Consider the following 26492-nt stretch of genomic DNA (forward strand, 5'->3'; position numbering starts at 1 on the left):
TCAGGGAATACATAGTCCAGTTTCGATGGAAAGCATGTACCTCTGTATGAACTGTAGATATGAGGAAAAGCGCTTTCTATTTTTAATTGTAGGAAAACAAGCCAAAAGCAAAAAAAAAACCAAAAACCCCAACCCAATTTTCAACGATATGAGGGTGTGGGCAATGCAAATGGACTGGACCACTCATGGTGCTCAGTGGTGAAGCAGTTATCTGGGGTGGTAAAGAAGAAGGGTCCTATTTGAATTGTTCCTTGCTGTATGTGTCTTAGATGTGGTCTGTCATCTGGAGCTCTCAATCCTCTGTGCGAGGCTCTCTTGCAGGCAGATGTAACGGCTTCATACGTGTCCTTTCTAAAACGTTTGCTGCCTTTAAAAGCAACGAAGGCGATATCCGGGAGGAACGAGGCAGGGAGGTTTGCAGCCCCATCCTCCTGGCAGCTGGCTGTAGCCCAGGAGTCAGAGGGAGGTCAGCAAGAGCAGGATGAGAATTAGCATCATTGCCCTGACAAATCAATAGTCACGGGGCGATGCTGTGGGACCACCGCTGTGCTGCGGTGTGGCCCCACATTGATTTATGATGTATATCTGGAGGGTTGTGTCTGTGCCATCACCTGTTTGTATACTCATGTTGCATGTTTTGTGGGTTTTTTTTCCCCTTTCCAGGATGAACTTGACCTCACGGACAAGCACAGAGAGGCCATGTTCGCGCTGCCGGCGGAGAAGAAGTGGCAGATCTACTGCAGCAAGAAGAAAGTAAGAGACCCATTCACGTTCTGCTTGGGGCTGAGCCCCTTCCCTGCCGTGCAGCGTGGGGAGGAGAAGTGGAGAGGACACAGCTCTCTCTTGGGATGCTGAGTGGTATTTGGGGCATCACAAAGATGTATCTGTTCCCCGGGGTGGCTCTGGGAAAGTGAGGGCAAACAGTGAGGTCTTCAGTCTCCAAAATGCAGAGCCCTTCCTTCTGAGCCCATTCAGGCTGGAGGAGATGTCCCCACATGGGTGTCCCCCACCCCATGCTGTGGTGGGTTGACCCTGGCTGAGGGCCAGGTGCCCACCAGAGCCGCTCTATCACTCCCCTCTTTCATTAGACAGGGGAGAAAAAGTACAATGAAAAAAAACTTACGGGTCGAGATAAGGACAGGGAGAGATCATTCTCTAATTATCATCACGAGCAAAACAGACCGAACTTAGAGAGGGAATTCATCTTATTTATTACTAAGCAAAACAGAGTAGAGCAATGAGAAATAAAACCAAATCTTAAAAACACCTCCCCCCACCCCTCCCATCTTCCCAGGCCCAACTTCACTCCCGGCTTCAACCTCCGCCCCCCTCAGCGGCACAGGGGGACGGGGAGTGGGGGTTACGGTCAGTTCATCACGCGGTGTTTCTGCCGCTTCTTCATCCTCAGGGGGAGGACTCATTGTTCCCCTGCTCCAGCGTGGGGTCCCTCTCACGGGAGACAGTCCTTCACGGCCTTCTCCAACGTGAGTCTCCTCCACGGGGTGCAGACCTTCAGGAGCAAACTGCTCCAGCGTGGGTCCCCCACGGGGTCACAAGTCCTGTCAGCAAACCTGCTCTGGCGTGGGCTCCTCTCTCCACGGATCCACAGGTCCTGCCAGGAGCTTGCTCCAGCGCGGGCTTCCCACGGGGCCACAGCCTCCTTCAGGTGTCTCCACCTGCTCCGGCGTGGGGTCCTCCACGGGCTGCAGGTGGAATCGCTACACCCCCTCATCCTCCCTCCATGGGCTGCAGGGGGACAGCCTGCTTCACCATGGTCTTCACCACGGGCTGCAGGGGAATCTTGCTCCGGCGCCTGGAGCACCTCCTCCCCCTCCTTCTGCACTGACCTTGGTGTCTGCAGATGTTCTTACATCTTCTCACTCCTCTCTCTGGCTGCAAAAGCACTCTCTAACTGTTTTTGTCTTTCTTAAATATGTTATCACAGAGGCGCTGATTGGCTTGGCCTTGGCCAGCGGCGGGTCCGTCTTGGAGCCGGCTGGCATTGGCTCTATCAGACACAGGGGAAGCTTCTAGCAGCTTCTCACAGAAGCCACCCCTGTAGCCCCCCCGCTACCAAAACCTTGCCACACAAAACCAACACACATGCTCATCCCTGCCAGCATAAGCAGGGCAACCTGGAGCTCCATGGCCACTGACATTGATGTTGTGGCAGTGGGGTCTGCTCCAGTCACCATCTCTTGTGATCCTGCTCTTCTCTGCTGGTGCCCAGGGTCCTGATTACAGCCTGCCCGAAAGCCTCCCCCTCCTCTGCCTTACCAATTTGTTGCCATAAAACACGCTGGGCATCGGTTTTGTCCTGCTTCCCGGAGGACGGCACAATGGAAAGTGCCGCTGGTAAGCCGTGACCCTGTAGTGCAGCCTGCGAGAGCTTTAGCCCGGTGGTGCAGTGGTTGCTTTTAGGGTGAAGCTGTGTCACCCCTGGGGCGATGGACTCTAGGTTCATGGGTGGAACCGATACCACTAAGAGACAAAGGTTGATGTGAATCCCTTAGCTGTCTGCTGAGCTGTCGGCATGATGTGCCTGCTCTGCAATGCTGCCATTGCGGCCACCTTTCTCCAGCTGAAAACATGCACAGACATCTTCCCAATGCTGAGATACGCTGATGTCTGAGCTCACTTGTGTCACCCTTTGTACAGAGGTCAAGAATTGAGGTTCATTTGTATTTCTACTGGTAAATCCGCCTTGGTGGGCAATGCCTTTGATGCCTGTGGGCAGGTTCACGGTTGCAGAAGGCAGCGATGCTGGTGTCTGGGATGGAGGAGACCTCCTCACCATGTTTCTCCCTTGGTTTGTTTGCTTTTGCTCCTAGGGGCATGCAGCCCAAGCAACATGGGGTACCATGGGCTGGCCACCTGCGAGGGGGCTAAAATCACTCATATTTTCCCCAGTAAACTGAAGATTTTTGCCCCTGTATGTTGGCACAGGAGTTACTCCCAGCTGGGTTACTCCCAGTTACTCCCATGCTGGGACTCATTTTCCCTCCCAGCCTTGGCCAAAGCAGAGATCCTGCAGTACGTACGACCGTGGGGAGAAATGAGGCAAAAATCCTCAGTCTCGCAAGCAGATGGAAGGATGCCAAGGCCTGCGAGGGAAATGCCCCCAGTTGGGGGCATGGACCTGTCAGAGGAGGCCACGAAGATGCTCCGAGGGCTGGAGCACCTCTTCTATGGAGACAGGCTGAGAGAGTTGGGGTTGTTCAGCCTGGAGAAGAGAAGGCTCTGGGGAGACTTTATAGCAGCCTTCCAGTACCTAAAGAGGGCTTATAAGAAAGATGGACACAGACTTTTTAGTAGGGCCTGTAGCAATAGGACAAGGGGTAATGGTTTTAAACTAAAAGAAGGTAGATTCAGCCTAGATGCAAGGAAGAAATTTTTTACGATGAGGGTGGTGAAACACTGGCACAGGTTGCCCAGAGAGGTGGTAGATGCCCCATCCCTGGAAACATTCAAGGCCAGGTTGGATGGGGCTCTGAGCAACCTGGTCTAGTTGAAGATGTCCCTGCTCACTGCAGGGGGGTTGGACTAGATGACCTCAAAGGTCCCTTCCAACCCAAACCATTCTGTGATTCTATGATTCAGTTTCCAAATTCACCACTGCGTCCCCTAACCTGGCCTGGCAGTGCTGGCGGTCGCCTGGCCTGCCCAAAGGGCTCTTGCTGCCGTTACTGCCTCTTTTCTCCTGCTGTAGCAATGGCACCAGATTTTCCAGCCGCATTTTAGGCCAAGAGCAGGCTTACCTTGCTCATGTAGGATTAAGTTTTAAGCCTCTCATAAATACCCCTGAAATCCCTGTATTATTGTTAGACAGAGGCCTGCCATGCCCGAGATTGAAATTGGAGGGGAGAAGAGATGTTAACAAATTACAGGCACTGGTCTGAATCAACAAGAAAACGGGCAGGGGATGCTCGTTCGTCACTGCCTGTCAGATAAGCGGAGCTGTGCTCCGATGTGTCTGGATAAGGGGAGACAACAGAGACTTAAATCAAGCAAAACCGTGTAATTATTATTGTGTGTGAAGATTACGTGCTATCTAATCTCCTGGGGAAGGGTTTAGATGGGGCCGATGGTGCTTCTTTCCCGTTCCAGCATCTCCTTGCACTCAGGGTTTTTTTTAAAACCGCGCTGAGAAACTTCATGCTCCCAGGGAGTGTTGAAGGAAGGAGCCACAGAAGCGCCCTGTGGCATCTTCAGAGGTTCTCAGAGCAGGTGCCCATCTGAGGCTGGATCCTGGCTGCTGTTCTGCGCCAGTCCTCATTCCTTCGGCTGCTCTCAGCCGCCCCTTCCCTACTCTTGATGCTGTCTCAGCAAGCTGCAGAGCGTACGTGCCGCTGCTTGCTCTGAAGGAGATGTGCTGGTTGGAGGTGAATGCTTTTCTCCTGCTTTTTAATTAAAAATGAGCGAGACCGTATCAACAGAGGCTTCAGCAGTGGAGGAAACCAGGAATCACGTGGGCTGGAGAACACGTCTCTGTGTGCAGTAGGCTCTAGGCAGTCCTGCTCCTATGTGATGAGGACTGGTAAGCAGCAGAAATATCAGTGGCTTTCCCAGCGGCTCGTGGTAAATCTTACTCATGTACCTATGTTTTTATGAGGACAAATCACCTACAGGGTAGCCTGGCATCGAGGAGAGGGGCTGGGCTTCTCCAGCTGGGAGCAATGGCCGGGGCAGTGGAGCTGGAGACAGGGCAGGGGTCCTACCTCCCTGCCTCAGCTGCAGGCTGAGCGACAGTGATTTGGGAAGTCCAAGATGCGCCCAAACCCTTTGGCCTGCCTGCGTTTAATAGCAAGTCGTCACTTGAGATGCTGGTAGCACCCAGTTTCGTCTGGTGGGTCGCAGGGAGCTGGCAAAGCTGGACATCAGTGGCAGGCAGCTGCCTGACTTGCCAAGGATTGTCCAGAATTGTCCCCTGAGCAGTATTTGCTCTTTCCTCTGTTGCCAGTTTTATTTCCTTTTGGAAACAAGCTGCTAAGAGTTGGACAACTTCAGTTGGACTTTGAGTCTGAAAGTCCAGTCTGAGACCAGTGCCCTTGAGAGAGCAGCATGAAGAAGGACACAAACGCTGCCCAGCCTTCTCCCGGGGTTTTTTCTTAAAAATCAGCTTTGCTGGGCTTCAAAATATTTCACGCTGTGGCTGCAGCCAGGGCACTCCCCTGCTTCCATCGACAGCAAAGGTGCGTGCAGCACAGAAAGCATCTAAATATCTGTCCTTTCAGCGCGTTCCCTGCTGCCGTGTGTCACATCTGACGCTTCTGCTTTGCCGTCGGTGTCATCCACCATACTCAGCTCTCCAGAGTGCATCCCATGATGGGCAAGATTTGGTAAAAGGTGACTAAAATGAGACATTTTGTTGTGCTGCATTGTCATGGAAAGGGACCTGGCAGCACCTGGCCTTGGCAGTGCTCGTCAAGAGGAAATAAGGGAAAACCAGCTATTCCCCAGGCGTATTTCCTTCCCTGGAATATTTTCCCCTGGCCTGCAGCCCTGTATCCTGGTTTCTCTGCCCTGCAAGCAGCTGTTTTTTTCCCAGCCCGCAGTAATGGCTCGGCGGGGCGGATGCTTTGTCCTCCCTGATTCTCCATCCATGGGGACGCCGGGTCTGATCCCAGCCCTGACCCTGCTGGGAGCGGGGGGATGCATTAGATCAGCTCCCCATGGTCCTGTCCCACCTGCATCACCCTGTGATGCTCTGGGGGGGTCAGAGAGATAAAAAGTATCTTGTGATGGGGGCTGGCGAGTCTGCTGGCAGCGACCTGAGTGAGAACTGAAATCTGCATTAAATCCAGCAGCCATGCAGCGCTCGGGTCAGGCGAGAGATTTAAAGATTATCGGAGAGACCTTCTTTGAAGTTGTCAGGCCCCTCTACGTCTATAATAAAGCAGGAAAATGCAAAGGTGGAGATGCATTAGCAGTGGGATAAAATCTGCTTTTAGAAGTGGTATTTCTGGACGATGACTCGTTTCATACCTCATCCCGAAATACTTCCCTCCCTGCTGGCCCTGCTCTCCAGGAGAGGATATTGCTCGGAAGCGCAGGGAGGAAGCAGGAGGGTTTCCAGCTTTAATGTTTCTTTGGCTGCGGGTTTGCTTCGGTGGAAGAGGGTGACTCAGGATGACCTTTCTCAGGAGGCCACACTCCGAAGGGAGTTAATAATTAACACTTTGTGCTTAGTCTGCAGCACCTCTTAATTGCAGGAGGTGTGGCTCCTGCCAGCCGGTGTACGTAATGTCAAGCTATTAAAGCGATGTACGTCAAGCTATTAAAGCAGCTCGCAGGGTGATTTTTATGAGCCTCAAAGTACGGGTGGGTACAGGGGTGTTCGGGCAGAAGCTCGGCATAAAGAACCAGGTGGAAGGGCTCGGTAGCGAAAACCAGCTCATGCAAATGCAGGGTCTGGCTCTGCCCCCCTCTCTTTCAATTCTGCTGAGCTCTCTGAGCATCTGTCCAGCTGGGATAGAGGAAAAATGACCTGCAGGGATGCCAAGCAATGCTGCACTCTTTAAGCTTGTGTTGAAAACCTGTTGGCATCGCTAGCGCTGGGTGTGTAGCTCTCAGCAGCATTAAGCTGTCCCCAGCAAGCAAAACTTACGTCTAAAATGTCCTCAGATGTCAGATATAAAACCGGGATTCCTTCGCATTAGGAGAAGGCGGCAATGTTGCTGTTGCAGGAGAGAATGGGGAAAAATGTGATAAGTAGAAAAATTAGTGATGGCTTTCCAGTAAAACTATTTTTCCCAGCTAGTTGGCCTCTTTCTCCTCTAACTGCACCTTCAACTTGTAGCTCTGTCCTCGTTCACGGGGCTGGTGTTGCCATCTATTTCTTTCATTTAAAAAACATCCATTATTTTTTTTCTGCAGTAGCAGAACTAAGAGCAGTATCTGACAAAGATGGCATGCAAGGGGAAGAGGAAAAAAATAGCTCAGCTTTTTGCTGTGCTCCTGGGTCGCCTGGGATGGACAAGAAGCCCCTGAGCATCCAGATATACCTGCGGTTATTGCAGCAGCAGGTTGAAATATCATCTCGGGTGTCATTTTCTCAGGCTGACCAAAAGAAAGAGGCTGTTTGCATGGCTGGGGGTATTTTTCAATAGGAAATGTTTATAGTTTTTATCTTTAAAGGTAATTCCCTTTTTAGTTCCAATCACAACACACTTTTGTTTAAGTGAAGTTTTTCTCCTTCTCTGGCCAAAAAATGCATCTGTTAGCAATCTTTTTGGATTTTAAAGTGAAGCTTTTCAAACAATGAACCAGCTGACTATGAAAGGCATCTGGTCATGCTATATTTGCTTATGGGGAGCATAATTTTTAAACCCTGGGAAAAGCGTACGAGGGCATGTGTGTATTTGTAGAGAAGAGCATATAGGAAGTGTTAGCATATGGAAAACCGGAGTGGTTTTGGATGGGACGGTTCGGACCCTGAGATCCCAGCTCGGGGAGGATCCGATGTAATTACAGCCCTTGGCGGCATCGCTCCATGAGCCTTTGGCAGGGCGCGGGGAAGCGGCTTTAGTTGCATCATTTAGTGTTTGTGGCAGGGATACCTGGGGGAACTGGGCGGCTGGAAGGACAACGAAGACCCAGAGGGCTACGGTGGGCCAAAGCCTCTGCTGGCACACGCCTGGCAAAGGCTTGGCCATGCCGGTGGAACTGGGCTGGATTTAAACCTCCCATGCAGGCTGCAGACCTATCAGCTTTAAAACCCATCCACAGTGCTGTCTGCTTCTTTTTTTTTTCTTTTTTGACCTTGCAAACAGCATCCAGGTGGATCATCCGCAGCAGGCAGGAGCGGGGGGGGGTCTGAAACGCGGTGGGCTACCAGCTGCCGCCAGCTTTCCCTTGCTCCGCCATTACAGAGCAGCAAGGAGGGGTGGGAAACACTGTGCAAAAGAAAAATGCAATCAGGAGGATGCGTAAAAATGAAGGGGGTTGCTTCTCGTTTTTGTAGCAGGTGCCAACTGAAGAGATTGGGTTTTTTTAACCCCTTGCTGTGACTTTCCTGGTGGGAAGTTCTCCTGGGACAGACCAACCTTTCAGGTGGTGCCAAGATGGGGTGAACCATCAGAGTCACAAGTGTTGTTACTGAAGGGCTCTCTGGGGTTTGCTTGGAGCTGGCTGCTGCGAGCCAGCCCTTTGCTTCTGATTTGGTTTCACCTTGAAGGATCTGACCTGGTGTGTTGGACATCAGGTGGGTGGGGAACCTGACCAGCCATCCTCCGGGGCTCAGTTATCCCAGAGCCGCTCCAGATCCATCACCACCACTGTGGGCTGCAAGTGTGGGAGGGAGGCTGGTGGATCAGATGGAGACGTTGCCTGCAGGCTGGGCATCTAAAAGGTGTCACCAGAAGCTTGATTTGGAAACAAAGCAGCCCTAATGAAGCACTGAGGACTTTCACAGGTGTCTTTCTCCCCACTGCCATGGGCACACGATGTGAGCAGGAGGGTGCATTGCTCCCAGCGGCTGCGTTCCTGCAGGTCAGAGGGGCAGGAGCTCATGGAGATGACGTGTAAATAACAGTGTCCAAACGGGGCTGAGACCAGCCTGCAAACTGCTTTTGAGCCACCGCTGGCTGAGCCAGCACCTCCTCTGTGCTGGTGCCCAGTGTCCCAAGGATGGTCACTGGAAGAGGGAGGGCAGTCTGGCTGTGGGAGGTGCCGACACCCCGAGGGGGAGGCACACGGGCTGTGGAAGTGTCAAGCTTGTCACCAAGATGTGACAGGGCTGGGAAGCGTGAAATCTCCCTGGGAAGAGCAAAGGGATGGCTGGAGCTGGCAGATCAGTGACCTTCGTTTGGAAAAGCAGATGAGGCATTTTGACTAGCACCTGGCACTGATGGAGGGGATGGAGCTTGTTCGCTGGGTTCACACCACGACACCCCCCCACCACTGTCACTGCAGCACAAAACAGCCGAGCGGCAGAATCCGTCAGCCCCGTGCATGGAGCCCGGGGGCGAAGGGGCAGCGGAGGCGAGGAGAGGGCGCAGCGGTGCTGGGGCCACAGCTGATGTGATTTGTATTTTTGTCAGATCCCTGGAAGAAAGTAGCGGGTGTTGGGGGGAGCAGGTGGGAACAAAGCAGGGGATGACACAAAGATTGCCCTTGGCTGTGTGGCTTTGGTGTTTACTAATTTTTGCAGCAGAGCACGTGTGTGGTGACACATCAGGGCTGTTTCCCAGACACAGCGAGGGATGTTGATGCAAATGTTACAGATGAGAAGGGATACCCATCCCTGCACTGTGCAATCACAGCCATCAGCCTGCCTCTAAAAGAGCAGCTCGTAGTAAGCTGCAGCACGGCGCTGGGCAGTCAGCGGGGTTCAGATCAGCCCTCGCTTCTGTGCTTCTTGAGAAGAGAGTGAACACAGCAAAGACCTAAACACAGCCCAGAGAAGGAGAAGTTGGGAGAAGTTTGTGTCCCTGGTGCCAGCCGGGCGGGATGCGATGGAGCATCCGGGAGAGCTGACAGCAGTGGTACTCAGTCTGTGTCTGGACATCCCTCATCCAAGGCAGGCTGCAAAACTCACATCCCCAAAACCCACCCTGGGTGCTGGGAAACCATCTTACAAATTCACCCTTTCAATCCATGGTGCCCAGAGAGGTTCCTCCCTCCTCCTGCCTCTGAGCGAAGCCTTGTGAGTCACTTCCCTCTGGGCTCCTTGCTTTGTTGGGAGATTTCTTTACCACCACCAAACTCACTAAAGGACACTTATCAGTGTGCTGTAGACCATTAGCTGCAATAATTACCGCTGAGCAATGTCCTGCAGGGAGCCGAGGGAAGCCCGTGCCCTGATCTTTGCCTGCTTTATTGTGCAGTCCCCCTCTGCCTGGGAAACTGCTTTCTGATGAGGCCGCCTGGCTGCTCATCTGAATAAATGAGGTTCTGCTGCACTTAATTGAGAGCTCTCTCTAAATTGGGGGTTTCAGAGAGGAAATGCAAGAGCCCGAGGGAGCTGAGCAAAGGGAAATATTTATAATGCAGCACATTAATTATAAATGAGCAGTTTAGCCAGTTTTGTTGTTCAGCCTCCCCTCCATCCCCCGGAGACCTTTATTTTTTTGCTCCACCACTTCCTTTCAGCCTTAAATGAGCAGCAGGTCCGGATCCCTGCCTGCCTTGCAGGTGTTTGCACCGTGCAGAAAGGCCCTGGGATGTGGGATAAGCTGACCTCGCTGCATTCCCACCCTGTTCTTCGGCATGGGTCTCGCTCCTTGCCCAAATGTCCTGGCTGGGTGCATCTGGACACCTCTTGGTGCTGTGCAGTGGTGGGGACCACACCACCCTTCCCAGCTGGTGTCACTGCTGGGAGCACTGGTGGGAGAGGGATGCTCCTCATAAGAGGTGCTGATGGTACCGTAGGGTGATTGGGAGAACCTCCAGTCACATCTCCAGGAGATGAGTGACAGGAGCCGGTCCCTTTTTGGGCCATGTTCAAGGCACACGTGGATGCCCCGGCCCCATTTGTGTTCCAGCTTCTAAAGCAGGGCAGGAAAGCTGGGAAGATCACAGTCTGTGCCTGCAGGCTGTGCAGAGCCTTCCTGTGGCAGAGCATAGGATGGCTCAGAGGGGTGGGCTGGCAGACGTCCCCAGTATCCCTCCCTCCTTCTTCAGTGCCATCGCCACGTGTACGTGCTCTCTCCTGTTCCTGGTGCGTATAGACGGCGTGCTGTGTATGGCTGGGTGTACCAGGGAGGGATGCGCTTTTGCACACAGGAGCAGACAGGAGTGTCCTTTAGAAAGGCACGTGATGTGAACTGAGAAACCAGAAAGACCTGGCTGCCTGTGTCAAATGGGATCATCACGGAGCAGGAAGGTGGCCTGAGCCTCCCCCCTGGCTGCTTGGCACCACGGAGGAACCATGGGGTCACCCAGCAGGACGGGTGGGTGGCACTGGATTGCCTAGCACCAAGAAGTAGCCCTTTGGTTGCAGGAAAATAACGCAAACGATGCTCTGCTGATTGAACCTGCCATCAGGTGCAGCCTGAGCTCACATCCCCGCATCCCCATGGTGGTTGGCCACGGGCGGTTGCCCCGTATCCTGCTCCCACCTTGCTCCTGGGGGCTGCTGTTCCCCCCCGGGTTAAACTGACGACTCTGACCCACAGGTTGCAGAAATGATGTGTGTTTCCCTGAGGCGACAAATACTTTGCATAATATGATGGTTTACTTTTCCCATTCCGCTCAGGAGAAGCAGAAGACCTTCCTCCGCCTCTGCAGGGAGTGGTGGTGTAATTTGTGCCTTTCCATTCTGCTCATAAATACAAATTACATTCCTGTTTCTCGAGCCCCCTGACACTTTCTCTGTGCTCTTGAGCATCTTTCCAACAACCTGGATGTCTTTCGGCAGGCTGTGTGTGAGTGGACACGCCGGCTGCCGGGATTCCTTTCTCCGCACAATCCAGCGGTGGGAAGCTCTGACCGACCAGATAGCTGCAAATGGGTGTCCTCTTCCCAGCCCTTTGGGAAGGGATTGGGTTTCCCCCACTGCAGCGGAAACCTCCCCCTGGCCATGGCTTCGGGTGGCCAGAGTCGATGCTGGGAGGTGACAGTCCCTGCACGTGGTCCCAGACGTGGCCAGAAATGCAGCAGGATGGTCCCTGGGTTATTTGGAGAGGATTGCTTCACCTCCATCCTCTTGCCTTTGCTGGAGGCAAGTTTTCAGGAGAGGGGAAGGTGGAGAGAAGCCAGCACATCCCATTTTTCCCAGCTGTGAGAAGACCAAAGGCATTCCTGTCTCTCCCCATCAGGCTGGGTGTTGCAGCCAGCAGATGAGCATTTCTGGTTTTAAGCACTATTTGGACAGGGTGGGGACGGTTTTATTTGTTGCTGGCAAAAACTAATTGTCAGAGCATGACTACGAGTGGTCCTCCATCCATGCAGAGGCAGGCGGTGGAACCTCCTTCAAGTTTATTTGGTTTGGCACTAGCATGGGTAGGACAGATATTTTTTGTTGTTTTTCTAACATCTCAGAAAAATTCTTGCTCTCTGTTGATTCCCGCTTGGGTAAAAAAAAAAAAAGAAATGTGGAGGGCAGGTGAATCAAGTGTTTCATTCAAAACCTTGGTTTGTCACAGGAGAAGGGCAGAGAGGCCTGAATGTAGTCGTCTTGCTCAGGAAAGTTATTTTATTTGCTTTAAACTTGACCAGATCTATAGAAAATGAAAAAAAAGTGAGGCTCATGGCTGCGCGTCTGTCAGCGGGCAGCCCGCCCAAGGGATGCGTTTCCTAACCGCATGCATGGGCAGCGAGCGCGGAGAGCTGCTCGGGGTGATCTGGTTACTGCCAGGCTGCGTCACGGCCGTTCGGGGAGGGCTGGGGGTGGCCATGAGGGCAGATGAGCAGCTTCTCTTGGCCCTCAGCGTGTCGCAGGAGATGCCCAAGGGGTTGCTAGGTCCCTTGTTGCTCCCAAACTTCTTTTGTCCCCATCTCAGAGCCAGGCACAGTGAAGGGTCAGGTCTGCAGCGACGGGCTGCGCTGCTTGTGGGCAAACTGGGTCCCATCCAAATTACCTGTCGCTGATTCCGTGCGTTCTCGTCTTGGCGAGCTGCAGCTTAGGAAGTTTGGATGCACAAACATTTCCCACGTATGCCTCTTGAACTGCAGTAAATATTTGGGACTCTTCTCCTTGGGCTTGCTGAAATCAGCTGGAGGATCGGTAGGTGTCTGCGTGCACAGACATGGGGGCAGAAGAGTAGGTCATCCAGCTCCCACCGTTGCAGGCGACTGTGGTGTAGGATGACCTTTGCAAACGGCTCTTAAAGTTAGGGAGGGGACAAAGCTGTGCTGCAAGTTGGGCTGTGAACTGAAGATGGTTGGTGAGGGAAGATGCCTGGGGTTTGGGTAGTATCAGTTGACTCTACAACCTAAACTTGTGTGGCATTTCCGCTGTGAATCTTTTTTCTTCTTTTGCTATAAGTTTTTAGGAAAATACAGTGGGGAAAAGGCTTGGTCTTGAAGTAACCCCTCAAAATCTGCTTACTTGCTCCAAGCAGTTCCTGGGGACACGCAGCGTAATTTATCTGAGCTGGGCTCAGAGGTCCTTCAGTCATGTCCTACAAGAACATGGCAGAACCTGAAAACCCCTTCTGAGTCCTACCAGATGCAGGTTATTGTAGACCAGGATGACCAAATGAGGCTCTGCATCATTCAGTGCCATAGATCATGGGCCATGGGGTGACATCCTTTAGCAGGGGACATTGCCAGGTGTGTATTCCCTCCTAACAACTAAAGAAGCCTCCGGAGGAGTTGTCACATATGGCTGGAGTCTCTCTTAGGACGTTGGTAAGTCATGGTCCTGCTCCAAGAGTGGAGCCTAGTTCGTGTCACATTTATCCACTCTTCATTACTTGTACGAGACTTTTTTTTTTCCCTCCCAAAGCACATTCATCAAGGCTGTGCAGCCAAAACTTCAAGGGTACTGTAAGAGTCAGTACAAGAGAAATCTGGATGTAAAATTTCAGTGTGGTTTCTCCGAAGCTCATAACCACAACACGATGCAGTATCATTGGGGCAGAGTTTGGCCACAGGCAGATGGTGTAACATAGATTGTACATAAAATATGCTAGTTCAATAAATCAGGTAATGTTCCCATAGCTAGAGCTGTCGGTGGTGAGCTCAGAAGGTAGAAAGTCGAGCTTATATTGATATAAAGTAATGCAAGAGCTCAAGGGCACTTCAGGGGTGGTTGGTCATGAAAGGCAGGGGACATCAATGTTCTTTCTACTAATCTGCTCTTTTTGTTTCATTTTTTCCACCCCCCCCCCCCCATACAGGACCAGGAAGAAAATAAAGGAGCCACCAGCTGGCCAGAGTTTTATATCGATCAGCTGAATTCAATGGCTGCTGTAAGTATTTCCCCAACGCTTTGGCACTTGTGAACCCCGTCTGGGGCAGCAGCGCAGCAGTGACAGTCTGCTTATCCCCAGCATTGCATCCGAGAGGGTGACGAGTGTTGTAGCCGCAAAGTTGTGACCTGGCGGTTTTCAGCCTTTTGGGTCTGCGGACCTCTCAACAGTTTGGAGTTGGCAATAGCTTGCAGTTTGTCCCAGCAGTTCAGAAGCCCCCGGTGTAAGGAATTAAGGATATCCTTCCTTAGACCAACAGACACAGATGGAAAATGGAGGCATTTTCTAGGGCAGGAAGGGCATTTCATCTTGCCCTGGACTGGGAGGCTGCTAGATGGATGGAAAACAGCAGCTTTTGGTGTAAAACCACCAGGCTGGTTTTTAAATACCTGGTTTGATTGTGCAATGCTGGTGGGGCACCAAGCTGCTGCAGTTGCTTTGAAGCCGATAGTTCCTGTGCTTTTTCGAGAATACCTGCTACCGTCTTCCTGCTCAGACACCCTTCTGTGCCAGGCAGCCAGGGCAAAACATGCCACTTGAGGGACGTGCTTAGATGTAATTTTGTTAAATACTTTCCTGTCAACATCGTGCTGGGTGAGACAGACTGTTTTCTGTAGGAAATACAGTTTATTTCCTGCGAGGCTGCGCAGTTCAGAGCCCTTCCATCCTCGCTCCTGATTTTGATGGCTGAAGGTGCTGAGGTTTTTGGCCACTGCACTAGGGATGGGACCAGCATGGAAAATGTAAAAGAAAATCATAATTTTTCTTTTTTTATTTCCCCTATGTTTGCCCTGCTGTCACAGGGCTAGGGTGACAGGGAAGGTGGGGCTGGGTGAGGAAGCAGGGACAGAGCGGGGGAGCAGGGGGCTGCGAGCCAGGAAAGGAGCGTGGTGCTTCCCTCCGGGAAGGCAGGGATGCCCAGGGCTGGCCGCGGGCTGCCGGCCAGTCGAAGCCCTGAGCCTGAGCAGAGCTTGTGATCAAAGGCTGCCAGATGCCTGGAGCGTGGCTTTGATCTCCCTGACACAGTGCCAAAGAGGAGCTGGGTTACATGTGGGGGTCAGTGCAGCTCTTCGTATCTGCTGGGACCCTTTCTCCTGCCTTTGCTTTAGCCTGGGCTGGTGCTGGCAGGGCTCCCCCTGACCTTCTGAGGGCCCAGCGCTGTCGGATGGTGCAGGAGGCACCCAGGGTGTTGCTTTAGCTGTGGCCTTGGTTGCATGACTTGAGGTGACGATGCCGTTCCCCATGCATGCCCGGGGCTGCAGGCAGCTCTGCTAGAGCCGTGGGAGCCAGGGTCCTGGCCCCCAGTGCCAGCCTGGTAGCAAAATCCACTGTGGGAGATGTCAAACGCATCCTGTGCACGCAGCTGCTGTCCCCAGCTCTGATGCACATTAGTGGGTTGCACTGGGAGATCTGGGAGCGACAGGATTGGCAGGACGCACCCTGGCTGACCCTCGTGAGCATGGCTGCAGCATCCTGTCCCCTCCGGGCTGCAGGGTGTCCCCTGAGCCCCCCACCTCCTCTGCAGGGCACATGGGTACCTGTAGGGATGCATGGGTACCAGGGGAGGCTAAAGGACCGCTCCTTCTCTCCTGCCCCAGTTTAGCACCTTCCCTCTGTAGACCCCCAGTTAGCATCGGCTTAGCCCCCTGCATCCTCACAGCCCCCTCCAGCCCTGGAAATGCATCGAGATTCATGTCACCCAGATGTCATCTGCAGCATCTCTGAGCAGGGTTCAGACGGACACTTTCTTATGGGGTAGTGTGATGCACTTATTTACCTCTTCCTTTTACAAAGTGTATTTCGTGGAGGGTCATGGGCTGTAGTGGATATTCCAGGATTTACATCTAGAGCCCATGAGTTGGGATGCTCCTTGCCTGAATCGCAGCTTTTCCCTCTCACTGCTCTGAGTCTGATTTGGGGGTTGCAGCGGGACAGTCGTAAGCATCCTCCAACATGGGCTTGTCTGGATGAGTTGCAGGTCAGCAGTTTGGGGTGACACCACTCCTGCCTGCAGGGTGTTAACTCTGGAACTTAATAATCACACAGGACAACGTTAAGTGTGTCCTCTCAAGGTGGTTATCCAGCTCTCCCAGTTATCTTGGCATGGTGGAGTCCAGTGTCTTGCCAGGGCTTGCTGAAGGGTGAGAACAAGTTTGGAGAAGAGGGTGCAGAAGAGGGTGCACTCAGCACCAGCCGATGTTCGTGTCCTGCTGCTTTGAAACAAAGCCCAAGTAGCCAGGAGATGCAAGGCCATCAGCAGCGCTGCTTCAAAACCGATGTGGGTTGGGGTTATCACTGACATGCGATGCCCCAAACACTCGCAGTTTAATTGTACATGTGCTAGCGAGTTGTCTGGGTGCTTGCAGGGAACATCTTCAGGCTAAAGGCGCCCATTCATCTTGCGGTCCCCAGTCCAGGCCATCTCCTTGCAGACCACGGAGGTTTTTCCAGACTGTCCCTTTTTCCAAGTCTGGCAATTGTCATTAAGGATCTGGACTTTTAGACTTCCAGAGTCGGTTTAAGGTCCCAGCTCCATCCGTGTGGCTCGGCGTGGAGGGGCAGTGGGTGCTTCCACCACTCAGGCACGAGCTTTGTGGAGAAACCTCCCCTCTCACCTCTGCCTTTCTCCTTTCACAGAGAAAATCGCTGATCGCCTTGGAAAAAGAAGATGAGGAGGAGAGAAATAAAACAATCGAAAGTTTGAAGACTGCACTGCGGACAAAACCAATGAGGCAATTCCGTTTCCTGGCTTTATTGCTGTGGTCATGGCTTTGGATTTGTGTTCTCTGGCAGAGGAGGGGGTTAAATAGAAATATGAATGGGGCCTGTGCAGGACAAGGCACTTGCTTTTTTTTGATTGATCTCTTGTCATTTTGCCTTGGTCCTTTTAGTAGCCAGGAACCACCAGGACCTTCACATCTGTTCAGACAAATCAGGCAACTTCTTATTTTTCAAATTTGCTTTTGTTCTCATTAGAACAGAATGTAAAAAAATCCTTCCAGACTGATTTTTTTTTTTAAAAATGCAATTTTTGTTGGTCAACCAGGCCCTTTGTTTCAACTTCTCTTGCACTTTTTAAAGGGACAAAGTCACATGAATCTTCAGGCTTTTATGAAATGCAAAAAAACCCCAAAACATTGCTAGGAGGTTTTGATGGTGAGGGTAAAGAAAGGGTGGGACTCTTTCTGAATGTCTGTAGTTTTTCCTAACTTTGGTTTCTCTGGAGTCTGCATGCACACATCTGCAAAACCTTTAAGATGCCTCAGGTCAACAGTTCCTGATGGAAAAATGTTTCATGACCCAGTCTGGTTATGGAAGAAACAGCTATTGCTTGTAATTGCGTTCCCGTCTTCCGTTTCTCTTTTGCAATGGTTCTGGTGATGCTACTTGGTAAGAAATTCCCAGGGTTGAGGGTGAGCACCCAATTTCCGTGGAACCTGGACATCTTGGGTGCTGGCTCCCCATAGTCCCCTGGGAGCAGGGCTGGTACCCAGCCATGAAACTTTGCAAAGTCCTTAAAAGTGGTTTGTCTCGCTGGAAGTCGGAAGGATCCAGCAGGCTCTATAAAAAATGTTACCTGTTGGACCTGCTTTTGCTCCCAGGGAAGTGAACGTCAAATTTCCTGTTGACTTTGACTGTAAGAAGAGCAGGCTTTGAAGCAGAGAAATCAGTTTTCCCTGAGCCTGCAATTACCCCTTTTGTTGCTGCGCATCAGCATGGCTTGTTTCGAATTAAAATCATCCCGATGCTGGGATGTTCCTTGGCTCATTTGCTTTCCGAGCCCATGCCTTTTGCCAAACCAGAATACACCCAGCCTGGATGGCATCAGGCAGGGAGGTCCTAAAAGGCCTGGGCAGCGTGCAGTGTTACGTCTGCCTGCTCTGGTGAATCTGCCTGGGGCGCTGCTGTGCATTTGCTATCTGTTTTCTATTTAGTGGCATTATAAGTCATCATAAAAATCAGAAATCCCTTAAAAATGGTGAGATGTGCCTAAGGGAGGACAAGGGTGTGGATGGTGAGGCAGGAGAAGTAGCAGGAGGCAGAAAGTCTGACAGGCATCATGGGCTCGGCTGGTGTTGGGGTGTCTGTGGCTGACGAGGAGGTGACTCCAGGACTTGGGAGCTTCTTCCAGTCCTGGGCAAAACTGGTCCCAAGTGAGTGAGATTTAAGACTCAGGTTGGGGACTGGGAAGGTTTTGCAGCAGTGTGGCTGCAAACTCCTAACCTTCACCCTGGGGTTTCTGCTGGGTTAGCTGGTCGTCTTCTAAATATCTTACCTAGATCTGGACAACCTTGTGCAGATAATGCCTGGTTGCCTACGCTACCAAGCACTGATTAAATTGATTTTTGCAACCCCTTCCCTGTCTCTGGGCCGTAGGAGGCCTGCAGGCTTTCTGCTATCCAGAGTCCAGGAAAAAATATAGAAGACGTTCCTGGGTTTACAACAACAGACACGCCAGCCCTGTTTGAGGGTAAAAGGGTCCTTTAGCATTTGGTTTTAAAGGTAAAAACCCTCTTTCTGACAGGTTTGTAACCCGGTTCATCGACCTGGATGGCTTGTCGTGTATTCTGAACTTTCTCAAAAGCATGGACTATGAGACGGCAGAGTCTCGAATACATACCTCGCTCATTGGCTGTATAAAAGCACTAATGAACAACTCCTTGGGCCGGTCTCACGTCCTGGCCCATTCGGAGAGTATTAACGTAATCGCTCAGAGTCTGAGCACGGAGAATATTAAGACGAAGGTGGCAGTGCTGGAAATCATGGGCGCTGTGTGCCTGGTTCCTGGGGGCCACAAAAAGGTACTGGAGGCGATGCTGCACTACCAGAAATACGCCAGCGAACGGACTCGTTTTCAGGTAAGTCTTGACTTGCTCCCAAAATTCAGCGTTCTTGTCCCTTCTTCCTCCTGGATATCTAAATGCCAGTTGCAAATGATTTTTTATGGCTGTTTGCAACTTAGACACTCTGGGGATTACCCCAGAACCACCTCTGATGAGGTCTGCAGTTGAGCAAAGAGTGAAGAACCAGTTATTTAAGGCAGCACCCCCTCAAAAAGAAAAAAAAAGCTTGCTTGTGCAGCGTCTCTGGGATTGCAGCTCTGCAAGGCTGTAGCACATCTGGATGGGCTGATGTTAGCCCAAACGGGTGCTGGGGTGGGCCGCATTACAGCAGGCAGCAGCTGATCCATCCCCCAGCTACAGGGGCTGTAGGAGCACCATGCGTGGTTCCTGCACGCGTCCCCGGCCGTTTGTGCAGCTCTGGGGCTGTCGCTGGGCATTTAACTGACGTTGCATGTTTGACAGACGCTGATAAATGACTTGGACAAGAGCACGGGGCGGTATCGGGACGAAGTGAGCCTCAAGACAGCCATCATGTCCTTCATCAACGCAGTCCTGAGCCAGGGGGCAGGCGTGGTGAGCACCGGGGCTCTTGGAGAGGGAGGTGTTTTGGTGGGTTTGGGGTTGTTTTGTTTCAGTAAGGTTTCTGAGGATGTGCACCTTGCTGTGTTGACCCCACAACTGTCCCCTGCAGGAAAGCCTGGATTTCAGACTCCACCTGAGATACGAATTTCTCATGCTCGGAATCCAGCCAGTCATTGATAAACTACGAGAGCATGAAAATTCAACCCTCGACCGGTGAGTAGTGACCCCCAGCCTGATGGTTATTTTTGCCCTTGCCCTGGGCCCTTGCTTTCTGTTTTTTGGAGCTGGCCTTTGAGGATCTAGACTGTTGATCTGGCCCCTCTTGAGGAAATTCTTCGCTGTTGCCAGAGAGGGAGGGGAAAAGCCATTTCACCACGCTCTAACATAGGGTTGAGCCAGGAAGGATGTGCCAGCGGGGGCCTGGGGGATGCTGCCAGCCCTCCTCCTCCTCTGCTTGTCCCAAAAGACTCCTTGGACAGGCTGTAATAACTGGGAGCTCGAGACTGAAGATCCAGTTGATGTTTCAAGCCTCGCTTGTCTCTGGGCTGCTGCCAGGCTGGCTGCCTGCAGTTTATTAATTGTCACATTCATATCTGCTTTTAACAGTCTTTTTTTTTTTTTTTTTCCTCTTTCTTTCCTCAGCCACTTAGATTTTTTCGAAATGCTTAGAAATGAAGATGAACTAGAATTTGCCAAAAGATTTGAGCTGGTGAGTACAAACATTGCTGATGCAGACAGTGGCACTCGATGCCACAGTTCCTTTTAAAAGCGCCTGTGTGGCCTGCAACAAAGTGCGGTCTTTTGGATAAAATTTGGAGGTTGGAAAGCCATCTCGATGGTTGCAACCTCCATCCTACAGCCTGCTTCGTGCCTCTGCTGCTCTGGCTGCCGACCAGCGCTGTTTGCCCCTTGCAGGGCAGTGGGGCTTGTCTGTCCATCAGGTGTGGGGTGAGGATGGCTCCTGGGGTTTGGAGCTGAAACTCGGGAAACACGTGGTGCCACCGCTGGTCCGATGGCCTGACCTCACTTCTCTCCGCAGGTCCACATCGACACCAAAAGTGCGACTCAGATGTTTGAGCTGACGAGGAAGAGGCTGACGCACACCGAGGCATACCCGCACTTTATGTCTATCCTGCACCACTGTCTGCAAATGCCTTGTGAGTCCCAGGACGGGGGAGGAAACCTGCGGCTGCCGGGGGCTTGGCAGCCCATGTCTCCTTCCTGGGGGTGGCAGTGACCTCCCTGCTGCTCCCCTCACTCTCTCCTCTCCTTCTCCTCCAGATAAAAGAAGCGGCAACACTGTCCAGTACTGGCTGCTGCTCGACCGGATCGTGCAGCAGATCGTCATCCAGAGTGACAAAGGGCAGGACCCCGACGCCACTCCCCTGGAAAACTTCAATATTAAAAACGTTGTCCGAATGTAAGTGCCCGCCCGCCTTTACCGGGGTTGGCTGCTGAGCAGCACCAACATGGGCTGCCGTGGCTTTGCTGCCTCCCGCTCTGGCGGGCGAGAGGGCCAGGGCCGGGGGTTATCCCTGCCACGATGGCATCATTTTCACCTCTTAAGCACAACGTGCAGGTCAATTAAGCTCAGACTCTGTGTCCTCAGCGAGCTGTTTCCCCCGACCGCTGCTGTCACTCTTCCTCGTTCATCACGTACTGTCACCCGGTGATGTTTCTGCTCCTCGGTTGGACAAGCCAGCATCCCTGGAGCTGTTCAGACAGCGCTGCATCCCAGCCTGCAAAACCCTGCCGGGGGGAGAGTGTTAGAAATACCAGTTTGGGAGCCTTGAATCCCGCTGCCCAGGCTTGCTCAGTCGTGTTTCTTGCTGGTGATGGTCACTCGTTTACTGCAGTAGGATTATCTCACGTGGTACATGTCTTTTCCTTTTAGGCTAGTCAATGAAAATGAAGTGAAACAGTGGAAAGAGCAAGCAGAAAAAATGCGAAAAGGTGAGTGACAGAGAAACACACGGCGTTTTTAACTTTAGTGCGCACGGTAAGCTAAATGGATAATGTATACATGTATTTAGCCGGATGGATTCCACAGGCTTTATGGAGTGGCTGAGGTAATATTACGGTATGAGGTTTACAAGGGAAATGGGCAAAGCAGATCTTCATTTTTTCATGGGGAGGCCCTGGCTGGGGTATTAAGGCACAGCACACCCTCCCTTTTCTTAACTGCGCCACTTCTCTGCAGGGCAGCGTGGGGGTTAGTCCCCTGCATGCTGCCATTCGCCAAAAGGGAGTGTTTGTCACCCAAAAGTGGTCTCATGGGGCTGTTTCAGAGCACAGCGAGCTTCAGCAGAAGCTGGAGAAGAAGGAGCGGGAGTGTGACGCCAAGGCCCAAGAGAAGGAAGAAATGATGCAGACGCTGAACAAGATGAAGGAGAAGCTGGAGAAGGAGTCCAGTGAGCACAAGCAGGTCAAGCAGCAGGTGGCAGATCTCACGGCGCAGCTCCACGAGATGAGCAGGGTGAGGCCCCAAACCTCCTCCCCGTTGTGGCCCAGTCCCACCCCCCCCCTGCAAACACTGTGGGGTGATTTCTGGAGGCTGAGCTGCACAGAGGGCTGAGAAAGGAGCTTGTTGGGAGGGCCACCAAGATGTCCATCCCTGGTGATGGGGTGATTTCACCTCTCCAGCTGTATTGGACCTCAGTCAGGAGTGCTGAAGCCTTTGAGTGCTTCCTGTGCTGGTTAAATTTTGGCAAAAAAAATTAAAAATCAGCCTGGGGGTATTTCTTGGGTGGTGTCCCCCAGCTCCGTATGACCAGTCCCCTTTTTTCTTCCTCTCCCAGAGGGCAATCTGTGCTGCCAGCCCCGGAGGACCTCCCTTGCCCCCAGGAGCTCCTGGTGGCCCTTTACCTTCTCCAGCTCCAGGATCCCTCCTTCCCCCTCCACCACCACCGCCACCACCAGGGGGATGTCCCCCACCACCTCCTCCACCACCCCCCCCTCCAGGCGGCCCCCCCACCACCCCCTGGCCCCCCACCCCTGGATGGGGTGATGCCTCCCCCCGGAGCACCTCTGGGCTTAACCCTCAAGAAGAAGAGCATCCCACAGCCGACGAATGCCCTCAAGTCCTTCAACTGGTCCAAGCTGCCAGAGGTAAGCCGGGCAATAATTTGGGCAGCGAAACTGGAGGTGCTGAACAGCCACCTGGTGCCATGGGGCAGGTGGGCAGGGGACCCCCAACCTGCAGTCCTCCCGCTGTCTTGCAGAATAAGCTGGTGGGCACTGTGTGGACCAACATAGATGACACAAAAGTGTTCAAAATCCTGGACCTCGAAGACCTGGAAAGAACATTCTCTGCCTACCAAAGACAGCAGGTAACGGCTGGCTCGGGGTGCACGCGGGGATGTGGGCAAGGCACCGCCATTACGAGATCATGCGGTTTCACTTGTGGTTTCAAAACACATTTCCCGTCATTATTTCATACCAATGCCATTTTTGCCAGTTCGACTTGATCTGCTTTATCTTCTCATCCTCATGTCGGTGCTTTTGCATTGAAGTGGCCGTTCACAGCTCGGTGTGCCTGCCCACGCACCTGACCACGTGTGTCATGAAGACAGATCACCAAAAAACCAAACAAACTAAAGAGACAGGGAATATATGAAAATAACCCCCAGATGTGGCCACGGTTGGGTAATATTTTTGGATCGCTCTTAACAGCAACTGCTTCATGTCTCCGTATTGGGTGGAAAATTTCTATCCCTCTCTGGCCAAGAAGGACTAAGTTTTACCCACATCTACCATGGGTGGATCTCTTCTTTTATTTTTGTAGTGAGCCCAGAGCAAAATGTGAGCTTTGAACAAAAAAGCAAATCCCAAACCAAAATAATGACACTGCAGGCAGAAGTCTCTGCTTTTTAATCTCCTGCTCAAGCAATATGGCCCCAGTTTGGAAGGCATCAAAGCACACGAAGAAAATTAGACACTTATTTTACCCCAGGCAGGACCACGATGGGCAAAAGCAATGAGTTTTTCAGGAAGGCAGGAGAAAAAGCAAGGAGAGAGGCTGAAAAAGTCATGTTCACCTGCTGAAGGTCTGGCTGTGTTGCTGGGAGAAGAGAACAGCTTGTCCTGCTCTTGCCAGGCTCAGGCGGAGGGACGGTGCCGGGAAGGAGTGGACCCAACACATAAGCTCCTTAGGCAACGTAAGAGTTTAATCTCTTCCAGAGGCTAATTGAGGGAAAGATCAAGGCAGATTAAAGCAGGGCAAATATCAAGAGTAACCCACCACAAGTATGTGCTGTCCCGATGTGTTTCAGGAATAGGTGACCATGGTGTTGGCTCTGTCCCCTGGCATTTTTGGAGCTTGACTCATGCCTACTGAAGGGCATGTCTGAAGACAAGAAATGGAAATGGAGGGGGAGCAAGAATAGAAACCTGGTGTGTCAGTGGGACAGTTCACCCTCTGGGTTGCTTGCCCGAGTCCATGAATCACCTGGTGTGCTGCGGATTATTGCCAGGCAGGAATTTAAAAATAATTTGGCTTGACTGAGGTCTTGCTGGGTGAAGCAGCCGGTCAGGTTCAGGGCCAGCAAGAAGGGAGAGATGCTGCAAGGAGAGCTGTGACACGGGCTTTCACCCCGCAAGGGATGAGGACCAAAAGGGAGCTGAATGTGAGAGCCAGGGACTGGGTGGGACTGGCAGAAGATGCTGCGAGAGCACCTGGGAGGGAGATTGGGAAAGAGGAGGTGAAATCCCACCCATGAGATGCTGCCATGGCTTGGGAGTATGATGCACAAGTTCCTTGTGGCTCACCCAGGCTTCATGGTAGTACTGTTTTCTGTGACTCGAGTGATGGGACACATCCCCCTGGACCTGAGGGCACGTGGTTGCTCACCTGTGAGTCCCCAGGGTGCCCCCACTTGCCGTCCCAGCATGGGGAGGGGGTGCCTGGCTGCGTGGCCCAGCATTGCCAGCAGCACAGCTCTGCAGACAGCTGCCGTGCACGTACCAGCACCCGGGGTTAGAGACACTCCTTGGGAGAACACACGCACACCACGGGGCACTTCGCACACGGTGTAGGGCTGGGGGAGTTCCATGTGAACGGGCTGTCCCTGCGGGGAGGGATGATGAACTAATGCCTTAATAATTTGCAGTGGTTTTGAGCTCTAGCAAAAGTTGGTTTCTGGTTAGAGCAAGCAGGAGAGGAGCAGGGATTTCTTCTTCCTGCTCCCCATCTTGAGCCCTTGGCCAAAAATCACTTGCTTGGTGATCGCACCTCTCACTTGTCATGACGTCGGCAGGACCTGGAGCATCAGGGGCTGCCTGCCTGCCCATACCCCGATCAAACCGGGGCTCTGAAACCGCATGGCTGAGTGGTGCATTGCTGTGGCCGGTGCCCCCGCAGGGTTCAGGGGCAGCGTGCAGAGGTGTGCGTGGTGCAGAGAGCTCTCTGAGCGCCCCCCAAGTGGCTGTTGTGGGGCTGCTCTTGATGGGATTTGGCTGGTTTTATTGCCATAGTGCCTGGGAATCCCTAAGTAGTGCACAGACCTGAGATTTAATCCTTAAATTTAATTTTCAGCATCTCTTTAAATGCTTTTCCCCACGTCACAGGCTACAAAGTGAGCTCTGCAACTCTCGGGGAGGACAGGAGCCCTCTGGGCTTCCTGCGGCTCAGCCTGGGAGCATCCCTGCCCTGAGCTGGGCGATGCATGGGCACTTGCCCTGAGCTGTCGGGAGAGCCCGTATCCTCCCCATCCTCCCTGCCGAGGCTCTGCAGATGCCCCTGTCCCCTGAGACAGGCTCAGCCCCGTAGCTGTGCATAATACCAGCGTTTACCAGTCTTGCTAGATATAACAGAAAAAGCAACAGGAGCTCTGTGTTTCAGGCTGCGGTGTGAGGACCTGGCAGGGCTGGAGGTAACTGCTTAAGGACGTGCATGTGGTGATGGAGGAAAGCAAGTCTAGGGCCATCAGGGCTTACGTTGTGCTACGCAGGGGTCTGCGCCTCCGTCGGAGATATTTTGAGAGCCTGCAAGGGAGAAGAGGCTGGGAGCGATGCTGATAAGTGGCAGTGACACGGTCGGGGCAGTCCTGGCAGGTCCTGCAGCGATGAGTGATGTAGAAGAACCACGGCCAAGTGGAAAACATACGTGTTGTTGAACCGAGGGCTTAGCAGTGAGCTGGGAAAGAATTCATCTGCTAAAAAAGGATGAAAGAAAAGCCTGCAGCTCCTCCGTGCAAGTGAGAGTGACCTGTGCAGGGGCTAAGGGCACCAGGGATGGGGAATGTTTGTGGGGATGGTGGCAGCAGATTTAAAGCTACTCCTTCGTACACCACCGTCCTGCAGCAGAGGCTGATCGCAGTTCATGCGAGGGAAAGGGGCAGAGCTGAGGCTGGTTTGAGGCAGAGAGGGAGGGTTTTTGTAACAAGCCTTTTCTCTACCTTAATGCACGGGGAGCCCTTTTTCTCCCGGAGCAGGAGGCTGCAGGAGGACCACCACATCCTTCTCCTCTCCAGCAGCATGGGGCAGATCTGAGCATCAGGATGGAAGGAGGGCTTTCTAATTAATGACCAGTTAAATGAACAAGAAGATAACCATTGCTGCCTTGGGTGTGCTTTGCGCCTGTCCCACGAAGGAGCCTGCTGGGAAAAGGCTGCTTTATGAAACTTCGATCCTTTACAACCTTGACTGATCCACGGAGTTAATTCTGCCTCTGCAACAGCCACAGGTCTGGCTAAATTGTATGGTTTTTCATCTAACCTCCCTGAAGTACAGCAGTGGCAGCTTGGGTGTCCTTATTCAGGATCTGCAGGTCCCCCTTGCCTTGCAAAGCCCCCAGTGTGGTGCCATTGCCAGAACTCTGCTCCTGGGCATGGTTGTGGCAGTTCTTTGATACGTGTTTCCATGCAGATGGGTACGATGCTGCCTTGGGGAAGTGCTCAGCGCAGCGCTGCGCCGGGGTGCCCATGTTGCACCCCATGGGTGCTCATCCCTCTGCCAAAGAAAGGGTCAGTCTCTCCTTTTCTTGGATGAAGTTTCTTTGCCTGCTGGCACATGTTGTCCTGCTTCATGGCTGCAGCATTTCTGTGGCTTTAAGGAAAGCCTGACATGTTGGTTTTTAGCCACAGAGCTTGCGGTTGGCACAGCTCAGCTTCTGGTGGGTGCCGGTCCCCCAGCCCCGGTGTTCGGTGGCACCTAATGGAGCTCCTTCCCATCCTCCCACCCAGAGCCATGTGTGGGTCCTGGGCTGATCCAG

At 52.6% G+C, this 26492-nt stretch overlaps 1 protein-coding gene across 1 annotated transcript in view; it reads left to right on the top strand.

Moving 5' to 3' along the window:
- The window catches only part of DAAM1 (dishevelled associated activator of morphogenesis 1), a 97820-nt gene that overhangs the window by 51846 nt on the left and 19482 nt on the right, over nucleotides 1–26492 (top strand). Inside the window, 14 exon segments of the mRNA XM_075753322.1 lie at nucleotides 664–753; nucleotides 13785–13856; nucleotides 16494–16588; nucleotides 18382–18715; nucleotides 19163–19273; nucleotides 19392–19495; nucleotides 19925–19991; nucleotides 20322–20439; nucleotides 20564–20702; nucleotides 21177–21235; nucleotides 21571–21758; nucleotides 22081–22248; nucleotides 22250–22390; nucleotides 22504–22611. Of these exon segments, the coding sequence (XP_075609437.1) occupies nucleotides 664–753; nucleotides 13785–13856; nucleotides 16494–16588; nucleotides 18382–18715; nucleotides 19163–19273; nucleotides 19392–19495; nucleotides 19925–19991; nucleotides 20322–20439; nucleotides 20564–20702; nucleotides 21177–21235; nucleotides 21571–21758; nucleotides 22081–22248; nucleotides 22250–22390; nucleotides 22504–22611 (1794 nt within the window).

The sequence above is a fragment of the Balearica regulorum genome, chromosome 5 (genome assembly GCF_011004875.1).
Source record: "Balearica regulorum gibbericeps isolate bBalReg1 chromosome 5, bBalReg1.pri, whole genome shotgun sequence".
Classification (NCBI taxonomy): Eukaryota; Metazoa; Chordata; class Aves; order Gruiformes; family Gruidae; genus Balearica; species Balearica regulorum.